General features: G+C 44.8%; 1 protein-coding gene across 2 annotated transcripts in view; it reads left to right on the plus strand.

Annotated features, from left to right (window-relative positions):
- The first annotated feature begins 537 nt into the window (after positions 1–537).
- The window catches only part of STK35 (serine/threonine kinase 35), a 59,141-nt gene continuing 46,378 nt past the window's right edge, over positions 538–13,300 (plus strand). For both annotated transcript variants that reach the window (XM_077112294.1, XM_077112293.1), the window contains exons 1-2: positions 538–879; positions 1,457–2,057. In XM_077112294.1, coding sequence (XP_076968409.1) covers positions 574–879; positions 1,457–2,057 — 907 coding nt within the window. In that variant the 5' untranslated portion in view covers positions 538–573. The remainder of the gene's footprint in view (positions 880–1,456; positions 2,058–13,300) is intronic.

A 13,300-nucleotide genomic window follows, 5' to 3' on the forward strand; every position in this document is an offset into this window, starting at 1 on the left:
TACTAGGCACTGGGATACAAAGTAGTTAATAAAGTATTTAAAAGCCCATGCCTAAACGAAGCTTATATTTAGCACTAACTCTCAGACCCCACCCCACCCCCGATTAATCACATCATATATTTCCCTAAGTCCTAACAACTCTGGGAGGGAAGGCCGATTCTACCCATTTTGCAGAGGTTCAGAGAAAGGTAATAATCTGCCCAAGGTCAGGGAGGTAGGAGGCAGAGCCGGAATTCCAACCTTGTCCAGGCGGTTCCCAGGCCCGAGCTATAAATCAATCAAACCGGCCAATCCAATCACCCAATTAGTATTTATTAGGCGCCTACTGAGTGCGATGCCTATTCACTCTGCGCAAGCAAGGAGAGAGGGGGTACCGTGCGCAGGCTGTCACCGAGATCCTGAGGCCGCGGCGGAAAGCGGGAATTTGGCGCCTAATTTTTGTTGGTTAGGTGTTGCTGAGTGTTCTCGCCCGTGATTGGGCCCCCGCGCAGCGTTCCGGGCGCGCTCGACTGCGGCCGCTGCGTCGACCTCCGCGGGACCCGGCCGTTCAGCGTTCGGCCGGCCTTCCGAGGGATGGGCCACCAGGAGTCCCCGCTGGCCCGAACGCCGGCGGGAGGTGCGGCTTATATAAAAGGGTTATGTAAAGGGCTCAGGCAGCGCGAACACGTGGAGACCCGCGGGAGCTCGGGCGTCCGGTCTTTCTCTGAAAACGCCGCTGCCACCACCGGTGCAGCGGCAGGAGTCTTCGCACGCCCGGCCCTGGCCACCGATTCTCGTTCAGCTAAGTCCCGGAGGCGGCCCCGGCCCGGAGCGGACCATCCCCAGCCGGCGACTCTAGGGGGAAAACGGGCCGTCCGGAAATGGAGGGGCGCCGGCCAGGTAAGGGCACCCTCCGCGAAGTAAAGACAAGCGCCTAAGCGGAAACTACTCCCGCTGCTTCGGGCGCTTGGGGAGGGCAAGCGGGCCCCTAGCTTGGCGCGCCCAGGGACGCCTGGCTTGAAAGCCAAACCCCTCACCCTGCTGCCCGTGGGGACTTGGGTCGGTCCGCTGGGCGACGCTCTGGCTTAATTCAGTGGACTGTTTACACCCGGGAGAATACAAGGCGGGACGCGGTTAGGGGAATTTTACAGGGGTCCAGGAAGGGGAAAATATTTTAGCAGCCAGAGTCACGCCTTGAGCCTATTTTCGTAAGTCGTGAAGACTGGTGATCTTTCGTTTCTCTTATTCCTACACGATAAATTGGCCGAGAAAGCCGGGAGTGTTTGTTTTCCTTTCCGGTTCTCCCTCTGAGCTGCTGTCGTATGGTTCTGTCTTTCCCGCTTTCCCTTCCCATCCCCCTTTCTATCAGCAGCGGTGGCTTCAGTCTTAAAGGGGCCGTGACCGCCGGAGGAGAAGGGCCCGCGTCTCTCGCTTCCCCGCCACGGCCTAGTTGCCTAACCGATTATTTTTCTCGTAGATCGCAATCCAAGGTCCCGTTCCTCCGCGTCCCGTGATCGGACGGAGGGATGAGGCAGGGGGGTCTCGGGCAGCGCCGTTGCTGCTCCCCCCGCCGATCGCAGCCATGGAAACGGGGGAGGAGGACGGCGCCCGCAGAGGTACACAAAGCCCGGAGCGGAAAAGGCGAAGCCCACTGCCGCGGGCGCCCAGCGCGAAGCTGAGGCCGGCGGCTGCGGCCCAGGCCATGGATTCCGCGGTGGCCGAGGCCCCGGGCGAGGCCTACCCGGCGCGGCTGCGGCCGGAGGTCGGCTGCGGGTCGGCGAGGCCGCGTTACAGTCTGTTGGCGGAGATCGGGCGCGGCAGCTACGGCGTGGTTTACGAGGCGGTGGCCGGGCGCAGTGGGGCCCGAGTGGCGGTCAAGAAGATCCGCTGCGACGCCCCTGAGAACGTGGAGCTGGCGCTGGCGGAATTCTGGGCCCTGACCAGCCTCAAGCGGCGCCACCAGAACGTCGTGCAGTTTGAGGAGTGTGTCCTGCAGCGCAACGGGCTAGCCCAGCGCATGAGCCACGGCAACAAGAGCTCGCAGCTTTACCTACGCCTGGTGGAAACCTCACTCAAAGGTAAGGGCGCCATGGGCCGTCCCGCCCACTCGGGGCCTGAACCCTCAGTTCCCAGGACTTCTCGGCTCAAACTGCCCTCGGCACCCTTAGACCCAGGTTCCAGTCTGTCACCCTGGGCCCAAAACCACCCTCGGCCTCCTTTGGGGCTGTCCTCTCTTCTTGTGACCCAGTATCAGCCCTTGGCACAAACGTTACCAGGTATTTCCATAACAAGCACTCATTAAGTGCTAGCTGTTATCTTAGTAAGTGCCCAATAAGCGTGAGCACTTTTTGGTTAGGAGTGGAGGGGCTTGGGCTCAGAGTTAGCGGAAGAATTGCAGAACCTTCTCACTCTCTAGGGCCTCTTCTCTTTCCTTCCCAAACAAGAAGAAAAAAAGCACCTTTACAAAACTCTTCCTCCTTGGCTAGCTTCGAATGTCCCTGGCATTCTCCAGCTCCACCCCTAAACCTCTTGCTCTCTAGTCTTTTTCCTCTGAGACCTCCAGCCCTTCATCCTGGGGTAGTCAAGCAAAATGGTGTTTCTGGCTAAGTCCTCTGGGGCAAGCAGAATAACAGCCTCACAGGTGGGCCGAGAGCTGTCACATAACAAAATACCCAACATCTTTTTCTTACGTTTTGCATTCTTACTCATTCTTTCACACCCCTGAGGCTGACTTTACTTATAGGGAAAATTCAGCAAAGCTAGGTAAGGGTAGTTGTAGTCTTGGCAGAGCTAATCATCTCAGTTGGAGAGTTTTAACTGCATGTAGGGAGTGTGTTCATCCTGAGTATTCAGTACTCACCTTATTCAGACTACAGGTGGCCGAGGATCTTTTCAGAGAGGAGAGTAGCAGTGGGCTAGAGAAGTCGGAGGAGCCTTCCTTGAGGCCGGAGAATCCAGGGGGAGGGAGTCCCAACTATGGTCTAAGCACCATCCTAAATGTCTTAAGGAAATGATTTTAGGTAATAACTTTACAAATGAGTGTTGTCCCCATTCTATAAATCGAGAAGGCCTTAGATGTGAAAAAATATAACTTTTAATCAACTTGTAAGGGGAGTCAGAACTGACAAAGGTGTACACTCCTGGCCTTCCAGACCTCCTCATGACTTCAGTGACGAGAACCCAGATCTCCCTTGATGCACGTCCTGTATTCTTTCAGATGGATTATGGTACCCTCCCTATTCCAGGATTTACTAGAACTAATCTTTTGAGAATTAGTAGGTTTTGGGGTGGGATTTGATGAAATGGTTTCCTAAAATCTTGTTCGAGATTTTGGCCCAGGTTTACTTTTTGAGATCCCATTAGTCCATCCCAAGAAAAACCCTCATCCCATTTCAAGTCAGTTGTTTGACAGTGGAATTGGGAACATGATTAGTATCACATGGGGTCCTTTTTCAAAATAGACTTCCATCCTTATGACCATCCCTGACCTATCCATTCTAAAAGCCCACCCTCTCTTAGGGTGAATGTATTTGTTTTGGAATAAAACTCCCCAGGAGATTCTTTCAGTCTACCTATATTCTGTGCACTCTTGACTTTTTCTTAAGTCCATCCGTTCTTAGACTCTCTTCCTCCTCTCTTATAAGTGATCTGGACTTAAGCATTACAGGATTGCATGTATGTGTGGGAATTGGCTTTGCCAAATGGTCCCTATTTAACCACAGTTCATTGATACTGGTTTTGAAACTTGAACCTGAGTTTAAAGCTGTTGTTTATTCTCCCTGCAGAGAAAAACTGTTCAAATTTTTCTTGTCTGTAGAATTGTCAACTCCACAGTAAATAATGACCCCATGGTTAATACCACCACTGGGGTTAGATTCATTTTCGGTCCTGATTTGTCTTGAAGTGACTGGCTGAGACATGAGACAAGTTGTTTAAAACCTCTAAGGAATAACCTTTATCCATAAGATAGGGATTCCTAGATCATAGGATTGTTGTGCAGACTGGGAAGTGTTGCAGGTAAGGAGGAATCCACTGCCTCAATAAGTTAGGGCCATTGCCCCCTTTGAGATTTACGGTATTCTTGTTCAGATTTCCCAGACTTGTTTAACCATGGAGCACATCTTATTTTGTGTGGTTATGCCTGTCAGCTTCCTGCACGATGCTGTCAGCCAGAAGTTGACAGAAACACTCGTATTTTCATCTTCCCTTTGCAGTTTCAAACTGAAGTATAGGAAAATGAAGTATTTAGGTTTAAACCACATACTTTCTGTCATATAATATGTTCTCAAAATAAAAGCCTCTACTATGGGTCAGGTAATATTCTAGACTGAGAGGTAGAGCAGTGAAGAGAATTGGCATTGTCCCTACTTATGGAACTGACATTCCATGTTACATGTAAAGTGTTAATTTAGCAAGTGGTAAATAAGCAGTCGTTTTTTCTTATTAATATCACTGAAGGAGAACTAAGACCCATATTCCTCCGGGTTAAGTTTTCCTGACTAATGCTTCTAAAATTTAGTGGTCTTAATCTTTCCTGAGGGCCTGGATCTATAGCATGTTGATATCATCAGTAATGTCAGAGATCGAGGGAATCTTAGAGGTAACCTAGTTCAAATCACTCATTAAACAGAAAGGTTCTTTGCAAGCACCCATTGTCCAGTCTCCTGGACAGTCTCCTGCAACTTACAATGATTTTAAATAGACTAAAAAGTACTGATGTGCCTTAAAGTCTCAGCTGAACCGAATCCACATACATTTACTGAATTCTAACTATGGTATATGCAGGGGAGGAAACACTCCTTGCTGCAAAGGAACTTACATTTGAAAAGTTCAGGGATCAGTTGAAGGCTTTTATGCTAATCAAGCTCACTGGAGGAAATGGCAAGTTGGCTGTTGTATGGATTAAGAGGAAAGAGAATCTGGAGTTAGTGGAGAAGGTAGATTTGAAAGAAGAGTGCCTAGGACCGTGCATAGACATAAAGAAAGAAAATGAAATTTAGTTCACAACAGGACCAAATAGAGAATGTCTTTTTTTTCCTTCCCTTTTCAATCTCAACTCCCTAGTGGATATGCAGAGATTTATGTAGTTTCAACAAATTATTTGATGTGCATATAACCCAGTATCAAAAGAAAGAAAAGGAAAACTTCTTGAGATGCTTTTCTTGGTCTTCTCTGACTTTGTTTGATATACTTTTATGTATTTTATCCTTCCTGTGTGTGAACATAGACCAAACAAGTACTGCTCAGAAGCGTTATTAGAGCGTTAGCAAGCTGTAGATAGTCAGAAGAGGTTTGAGAAGTCTGATCTGGCCTTCTGTTTCTCAGGGAAGGAAACTAAACCCCAGTAAAGGTACAGGAACTTGCCCCAAATAAGTAGCAAGCATTCAAACTGGCTTCCTACACTTTTTAAAAAAAACACATTAACAGTCCTGTAAATTATTTGGTTGGTGATTGTGTATTTAGCTTTTAGGCGCTTTTTTTACAGAAAAAGGAAACTGTTTTTATTCCCTTGTTTCATTGCTAAAGAATCCTGTCCTGAATGCACCTAGGTCAATATTCATAAATGCCATTTAGAAGCCGGCAGGCGAACCTGAGCTGATTGTCAAGCCAAAAATTCTAGTGCTCACTGTAGAACTCATACTGATATTTCTGACAAGTAGCAACCATTGAGGACAAAAAAATCCAGAACAAATTCTCAAGACCCATGAAACTGCATTGTTAGAAGCCTGGAAAAGCTGGGAGCCTAGCTTATCTCTGACTTGGTAAGACACTAGTTCTGCTTTAACAATTGTTTCATGCTTACTGTACTCAAGATACCCTTTAGGTGGCTTGAAGCGGATGGGAACCTAGCCCATTGGGAGTTTTGTCTGCCTGCACACCCGTGCTGGGTGGTCGCTGGACCACTGTGAGCCAGGCACTCTTATTAGAAGAGCTACCTGTAGTTTCCCCCATGGGGTGTGCAGAAGACACGTGCCCTAATGCAAGGTCACAAGTGAGTAGTGGGTAACCTAGAAAGTAGTAGAGGGTTTCTGGCAGTTTAGAGGTTTGGGGAAGCAGAGGACGGTAATCAAAGAAGGCTTCATTGAGCAAGTGGGATAGGACCAGGCCTTAGCAAAGCACACCTCAGAACACGTCCATATCCCTTTTAAATAACAGAATACAGTAGAACACTGGACTTGGAGACAGAGGATTCTAGTCTGTTTCACCCTCTTAATAAGCCGCTCTGTGCAGGTGCTGTTCTAAAGACTTTATACCTATGAACTCATTCAGACATTAACTGCTCTTGAAGTCCATACTATAATTATTTCATAGATGAGGCAACTGACGCACCAAGGTTAATGAAATTGCCCAATGTAAACAGCTCAGCAAATAACAGAGCCAGAGTAAGACTAGTGTCTTACCAAGCTCAGGCATTCTAACTTGAGTCAGCTTTCTTAACCACTGTGTTGCTCCTTAACAGGTAGCTTAAGTTCTGGGTTCCTCTGTTTTTCTTTGTTGGAAAATGGGCATAGTCATATTTTACTCAGGATGGTTAAAAACTCAAGGTGAGTGTTGGAGGGGAAGATAGTTCGGAAACTAAGTAAAATAAGCTGTGTTGTGGCACTTCAATATCTGCTGAAGCCTTCCCTGTATCTCAGCTACCAGGGACCCCATACCTTTTTTCCAGTCTACTCTTAAATGCTTTGGGGCGGTCACAAAGACTTCTCCCTTGCTACTGGCCTACTGCCTTCCTTCTGTGTGCTTTGGTAATATTAGGTACCAGCCCCAGGAGATAGAAACAACTCTTACTTAACTGAGAACTTTGGTTAATTGGGAACATACTGGATAAGGCTTTTTATTGCTCTTGAGGAGAGCTTAGCTTCATTTGCAACTTGAATTCAGCCTTTGATGGGATCCTTAGAGCCAGAGCCCTCTAGTGATTCACAAATGCTGGATTCCTTACCTGTGCCTGGTTTTTAAATCTACACACTCTGCATGCCCCAGTATTAAGACCTTCCTTGTTTCTCTTTTTTAAGCCTTTCCAGTTCACAAGCTCTTCTTGATTCATTTCAACCAATTTTGGAGCAAATTTTGCTCAGACTCTAGTTCCACTCTACCGCCCAGTACCCAGTGTCCAGTGTAGGAGTTAGTTCCAGTACAGCAGGTGTTCCTTCTTCAGCCTGGGAGAGGTGCTCAAGGGGGAGCCAGCTGCTAGGAATGTGGACCAATATGGAGGAGGGAAGGATGAGTTGTAAAAGGGTAAATCAGAAAAGATCCTGGGAAAAGGGAAGGGTTAGGTACATGGCAAGGCCACACTACATGTGGAGAGAGAGATTTGAACTGGGATTGCCATGGTTTCCTTCCACTCTGCATTTTAACGAGATATCTGTAATTCCCAAGACCTAGTCTTACTACTTGATTGTATTTCCACATTTGTTCTCTCATTTAATCCTCTCAGCAGTGAAGGTAGTATTTTTTATAACCTGGTCTTATAGGTGAGAAAATCAAGATCGTCAAAGTCAAGTAATTTGTCCATTACCACACTCAATTGTGAAATATGAGTCTAGATTTACGTTCAGATGCTCTTTCCAATTTCAGATTCTTGATTCACTGCCTTATATTGGATGCTGCCAGTGATGCCCAGAGACATTAACACCCAGTAATTGTCTGCTGTGTTGTCTAGGCACTGTGCAAGGTGCTCCATATGTCACAATTGAACCTTGTAACAGCCCAGTGATGTAGGTGTTTAGTACCAATTTATGGGAAAGAAAACAGATTCATGAGGTCTTAAGTTTGCCCACAGTCACATAGCCACTTAAGTGGGAGAGTGGAGGTTGCCATTGACCCCAAGCCTTGTCCTTTCGCTCTGCCTTCAGGACCCTATATCTTGTCCTGTCTGCTGTTGTAATTGGTTAATTCCCTCGTGCACAGTCGCAGTTGACCAAACTCTTGAGGTACTTTGTACACACCCTGTGGTATTGACAGCCATAACTTATTTGAACTTATTTCTCTGGTTTCTTTCTAGTCCTTTTTCTTAGACATAATTCTAATTTTATATTCTGACTTGTCTTCACAAAACATTAAATCATATTCATGACATTATGTGACCTTTATTGTTTTGGGCTATTTCAGTGCATTTTTTCAGAAAGGTATAACATGGCCTTTTAAAACATACATCCACGTGGCAGTACTTGTTTCTAATTCTTTGTTTTTGCTATGCTGGGTGGAATGCCAGTTTGGGGTTTTTTTGGTATTCGATGTGTTTTGCTGTCATTCTGTGTTTTGTTTTGTCTTTTTGGTACTCTTTCCTATGAATAAATTCCTAGAGTGAGATTTTTGTATCAAATGAATTGAGCATTTTTAAGACCTGTGATGCATATTGCTGGATTTCTTTACAAGAGTTACTCTGTTTTATGCTGTTCTAGTTGCTTAGGCTGCTCAAAGCAGGTACCATGAATTGGATTGGCTTTAAACAATGGGAATTTATTAGCTGAAACTAATAAAGTCCATGAGAATGTCCAAATCAGGGCGTCAGGGTGGCGCTTTCTTCGTGTAGACCTGCTGCTGCTGATGCTTGTCTCCTATGCCACATGGTGAGACACATGGCAGCATCTGGTTTCTCCCTTCTCTTCCCCGTTCCACTGATTTCAGGATTTTGCTCCCGCGTTCTCTCTGTATTCATTCCGTTTATAAAGGACTCCAGTAAGGATTAAAGCCCACCTTGAATGAGTTGGGTCACAGCTTAACTGAAATAGCCTCAACAAAAAATCTTACTTACAATGAGTCCATACCCACAGGAATGGATTAGCTTTAAGAACGTGATCTTTTGGGGTACAAACAGTTCCAAACCAGCACAAGTGCTATTATCATTTAAGTCAGAATCATTATTAGTCCTCAACTGAAAAATGAGGCTGCAGAGGGCTTTGAAGGTTAAACTCCTTGGGGCATGCATACAAGGAGATTGTGACAAAGGAGGGAAATAGAACATCCAGGTGTAAAATTTTGCCGCTGGCGCTGAGAGGCAAGAGTAGAGTGTCCTGATTTAGAATCCAGGCTCCAGAGATTGAGTCCTGCCCTTAACTAGCTGTGAGACCCGTAGGCAAGTCATTTCACCTTTTGAGTCTCAGTTTCCTCATCTGTAAAAGGGAATATTAGTACCTGCTTCATTGGATTGTTGTGAGGGTTGAGTTACTGAATTCTTGCAAGCACTTAGGAAAGTGTCAGGCACTTTTCTTTGCACTTACTGTTAAATCCTGTTAAAAATAATTAAGTGGATAAGATTTGGAGTAAGAAGAGATTGACTAGAGTACACTGTTGGATTTTTTGTTTCCGTCACACATGACATGTGATAAGTTAACTGAGTTATATTGATTCTAAAGCTTCAAGACCATTCTCCCATCCCCTCCTCACTCCTTTGCCAGTACTACCCTTGCTTGTCTTTATTTTGTGAGTTTCAGAGTCTCCGGATGGTTTTCTGGCCGTTAGTTTCTTCCATTTCCAACCCCTCATAGCTCCAAAGGAAACTTTTTCATCAATTCTTAGACAGGCTCTTTTCACGTTAACAACTCTGAAATTAGAGGTGGACTTAGTCAGTGATATGTTACGGTTTTATCAACAGCCTGTGTGTCTTAAATGGTATGTCTTACTATTGATGTCTTCTTAGATTCAGCAAACAATACATCTTTCTACAGTATGTCAACAATTTAGTACTGCCCATTTCTTAGAGTCCACCATAGACCTGACCCCAGCTTCGTCTTCTAGCCTCATCTCTTCCTATTTCCTACTGCATCTCTTCTGTGATTGTGCCAGACTACTTGTCCGGTGCTTGTGTGCTCACTCTCTTCATCCTGGGAGACCCAGCTGCAGGACCACTCTTGTAGTTATTCTTAGCCTGCTTTCTCTAGTCTGAACTTTCTTTCCCCTCTTTCAGGCAGAGCTTGCCCTATTCCTTGTTTGCACTGCTGTGGTGATTCTGCATTTAACAAGGGCAGGGACTGCCCCTTAATTCACCTCTGGTGTCTACATTCACAGTGTATGCTCAGGAAATAGTTGAATGGAATTGACTAAAACCTGAAGATCTGACTTCTGGAGAAGGCTTGGAATAGGCTTATAAATTCCAGGGTATTCTGTGTCTTTTTTCTTCAGGAGGTATTTGCCTTTCCAAAGCTCACCCTATTTTGTCCTTATGCTGGGCCTGCTGGCCTCAAGTTTCTGAGTAAAGCAGACCACGTTTTATTGGAATACTTCAACATTATATACTTATTTCCATGAATAAGCAGACTTAAGACCCTTGCTTGATTCTGTCAGTATTTTTTCTCTCTCCTTGGAAACTGGCACAGGATGTTTGAAGGACAGAATCTATTTTGTTCACCTGACAGGTTTGAGGGAAAAGTAGTAAAACTATCCAAAAGGTGGGCTTCCCTCTTTAATTAAAGTGCATTTCTCAGGCCTCTGTGAATTGGGAAGTGGTACTGTAAAGGACTTGTCTATGGAGACTTATATCCCACCCAACCATGCCTGGCAGTAGACTTGAGCAAGTTAGTTAGCCTTTCTCAGCCTTAATTTCCCCACCTGAAAAAACAGAGAGTGCCCAACGAAATGAGATGGTTCATGTAGCAAGCCTATAAAATAGTGCTTTGGAATCCAATGGGCCCTTAACGGTTATTTTGCCCTAAATCCTGTTACCTCCAAATAAAAATCTCACTCTTATCTCCTGTTCTGGGAAGATAGTAATCTAATAGAAGTATCAGAGTATACCAGATGAGGAAATTATAAAATTTAAATAACTTGTTTGTTTGTATTGGTTCAAAAAATAGTAAATTCCATGTGGTGGTTCTGCTAAGTGCTGAATATGTCTTCTTCATCCCACAAATGGGGAAATAACCTCAGGGTGGGTTCAGGGACCTACAGGGCTAATCAAGATGGACCTGAGCCGAAACTCTTGCTCACTCGACCTCCACACTGACTGGTGAACTACAGTGGCATTATGGGTCTCCAGGAATTAGTGTCAGTTCTGAGCAAGTATCTAGTAAACCCAGAAAAGTCTTTCCCTTCCCCAGTGTATAGTCATCTTGATAAATGGCCACAGGATCCCTCTGGGGAGGCTGGGAGGAATTCTCATAAGCCATGGCTACTCACCAGAATATCTGGTATAATTTAATAAAAACTAAAATAAACATAAGACTAGGGCCTTTGCTGGTCAAGTGGGAAATCGGAAAGGATGGGTAAAGCAGGTGGCATTCACGGGCTTTTTTTTTTTTTTTAACCATTTTATTCACACACCATACAATCCTAAGTGTAAAATCACTGGCTCTTGGTATAATCACATAGTTAATTCAGGGGCTTTAAGGTATACATTCAGTTGCATCTGTAGAGGTGGTGGGAGTGGTGTGGAGTGGGAGGACTTATTAAGTAGAGGGATCAACCCAAATTAAAGAGTCACCTGGCTTGACTAGAACATGGATGTTAGCTGTTGCAGCCTGAGAAATGTGCTGTCTTAGATGGAATCTTTGGCTTTTCATTTTCCATTCTAAATTTCACTGGCCCTTGCACAGTTTGTGCATTTTTTCAGTTGCATCCATCTTTTGCCTTAGATGAGAGGTTTGTTTTGTGGCCTGCAATTCTGGGACTATTGAAATCACTGACTTCCTAGGTTGGGACGGTGTGGGGAGAATGATGATGATAGTAGTAGTCAGTGGATGATTCCCCCAAAGTATCTTGCGTTCTGCAAAGCATATTTCACAGATTTAACTTAATTCATAGTAATCTTGTGGAGTAGGTGTCATCTCATTTGATAGATGAGAAGACTGAGGCTCAGAGAGGTTCTGGGACTTGCCCAGAATTCTAGCCATTTTTCCATCACACCTCGTGTTTTTGTTTAAGAAACGACTCAGGAAATCAGTAGGCAGAGTTGGGGTCTGAACCCAGACTTCTTGCCTTCTGGTCTGCACTCTTCACCTTGGCTGGCTCCTCAGTGAACATGGGTCAAATGCCTGCTGCTGCATCCCATCCACAACCCCTCCCTTCATCTTATTTAGAAGTCTCTGGCAGGCCCAGGTACGCAGTCTTGCTGGAGTAAAAGATTCTAACAAGCCTCTTATGTTTTCTAGTGAGCAGCTGGGGATCCCTGCATGAAAACATATGTTCCAGCTTCTTCATGAAATTGATTAAATGAAATAAGCCTATGGCCCTTGCCTGTGCAGCAAAGACTTGTCTCTGGAATGACAAGTACTGCGTTCCCCAGTTTTCCATTCTCATGCTCTCTGATGCTGTATCTGATTCTGAGAATGTTCTCTTCCTGTCCAATGTTTCCCTGTTAACAAACAGCCCTCTCCCTTAGCATCTCCTGAGTTTAGCTCACTTCCCCAAAGCAAGCTCCTTGGTCCAGGCATCATGTCTACCCACCCACTCACTAGCCAGGGACAGTTTTCAATCCTTTTATTCTTTCCCTGGAATCTCATAACCTAGACTTAGAGCTACAGTCTGTTTTGCAGGCTTGTTTTCTTTTTACTTCAGTTGCCATAGTTACTAACTTTGTATATAAAATATTCACCATTCCCCTCCCACCAAAAGTTTCACTGTTTTCTGATGTGGCCTTTGCAGAAGGAATTTGATGGCTTTTTAATCTTTTCCTTTCTGGCTCTACTACCAATAAATATTTTTTGCTCCCTTTTTTCTTTAGAATCTAGATTGACTTGGGCTTCAGATTGCTGCTTCATTTTGCATGGTTTTAGATAATAGAATCAGCTCTGAGCTGATGACCTAGAAAGAAGATTATGAGAGGGAAACAACTGATTTAAAAAAAAAAAAACCCTATCTGCCCTGAACTGGTTCTACTTGAATCACTTTACTTGTTAGTAATATAAACAAACAAATTATATAATTACAGGGGAAGTGAGGTCTTTGGGATCTTAGTCAGAAACCTTATGCTTTTGCCTTGTCCATCTAGTCATCATCGTGGTTCAACCTGCAGCTCCTAAACTACTGGTTTTGATAGGCTGTGTGATTTGAGCCATTTGAGTTAGTGGGATGTCATCAGAGTCACCAATTCTCTTTATATTACATTAGAATAAATGGCTAGTAAATGGAAACAGCTGACAGAGTCTCTGCAAAGAGGTGCAGCCCTTATTTTTGGTAGAGTAGAGACACCATACTGGGGATTGGAAGACTTGTCTTTAGTTAGGATTGATCCATAGGACCAGCTGGAGCAAGTATCTCTCATCAGCAAGATAAAACAGCTGCCTACTAAGAGTTGCCTTGCCATTGATTGTAGTTATCAAATAATTTTTTTTTCTTTTTTTTTTTTTTTACATGGGCAGGCACCGGAAATCGAACCCCAGTC

Source organism: Tamandua tetradactyla, chromosome 1 (assembly GCF_023851605.1).
Source record: "Tamandua tetradactyla isolate mTamTet1 chromosome 1, mTamTet1.pri, whole genome shotgun sequence".
NCBI lineage: Eukaryota > Metazoa > Chordata > Mammalia > Pilosa > Myrmecophagidae > Tamandua > Tamandua tetradactyla.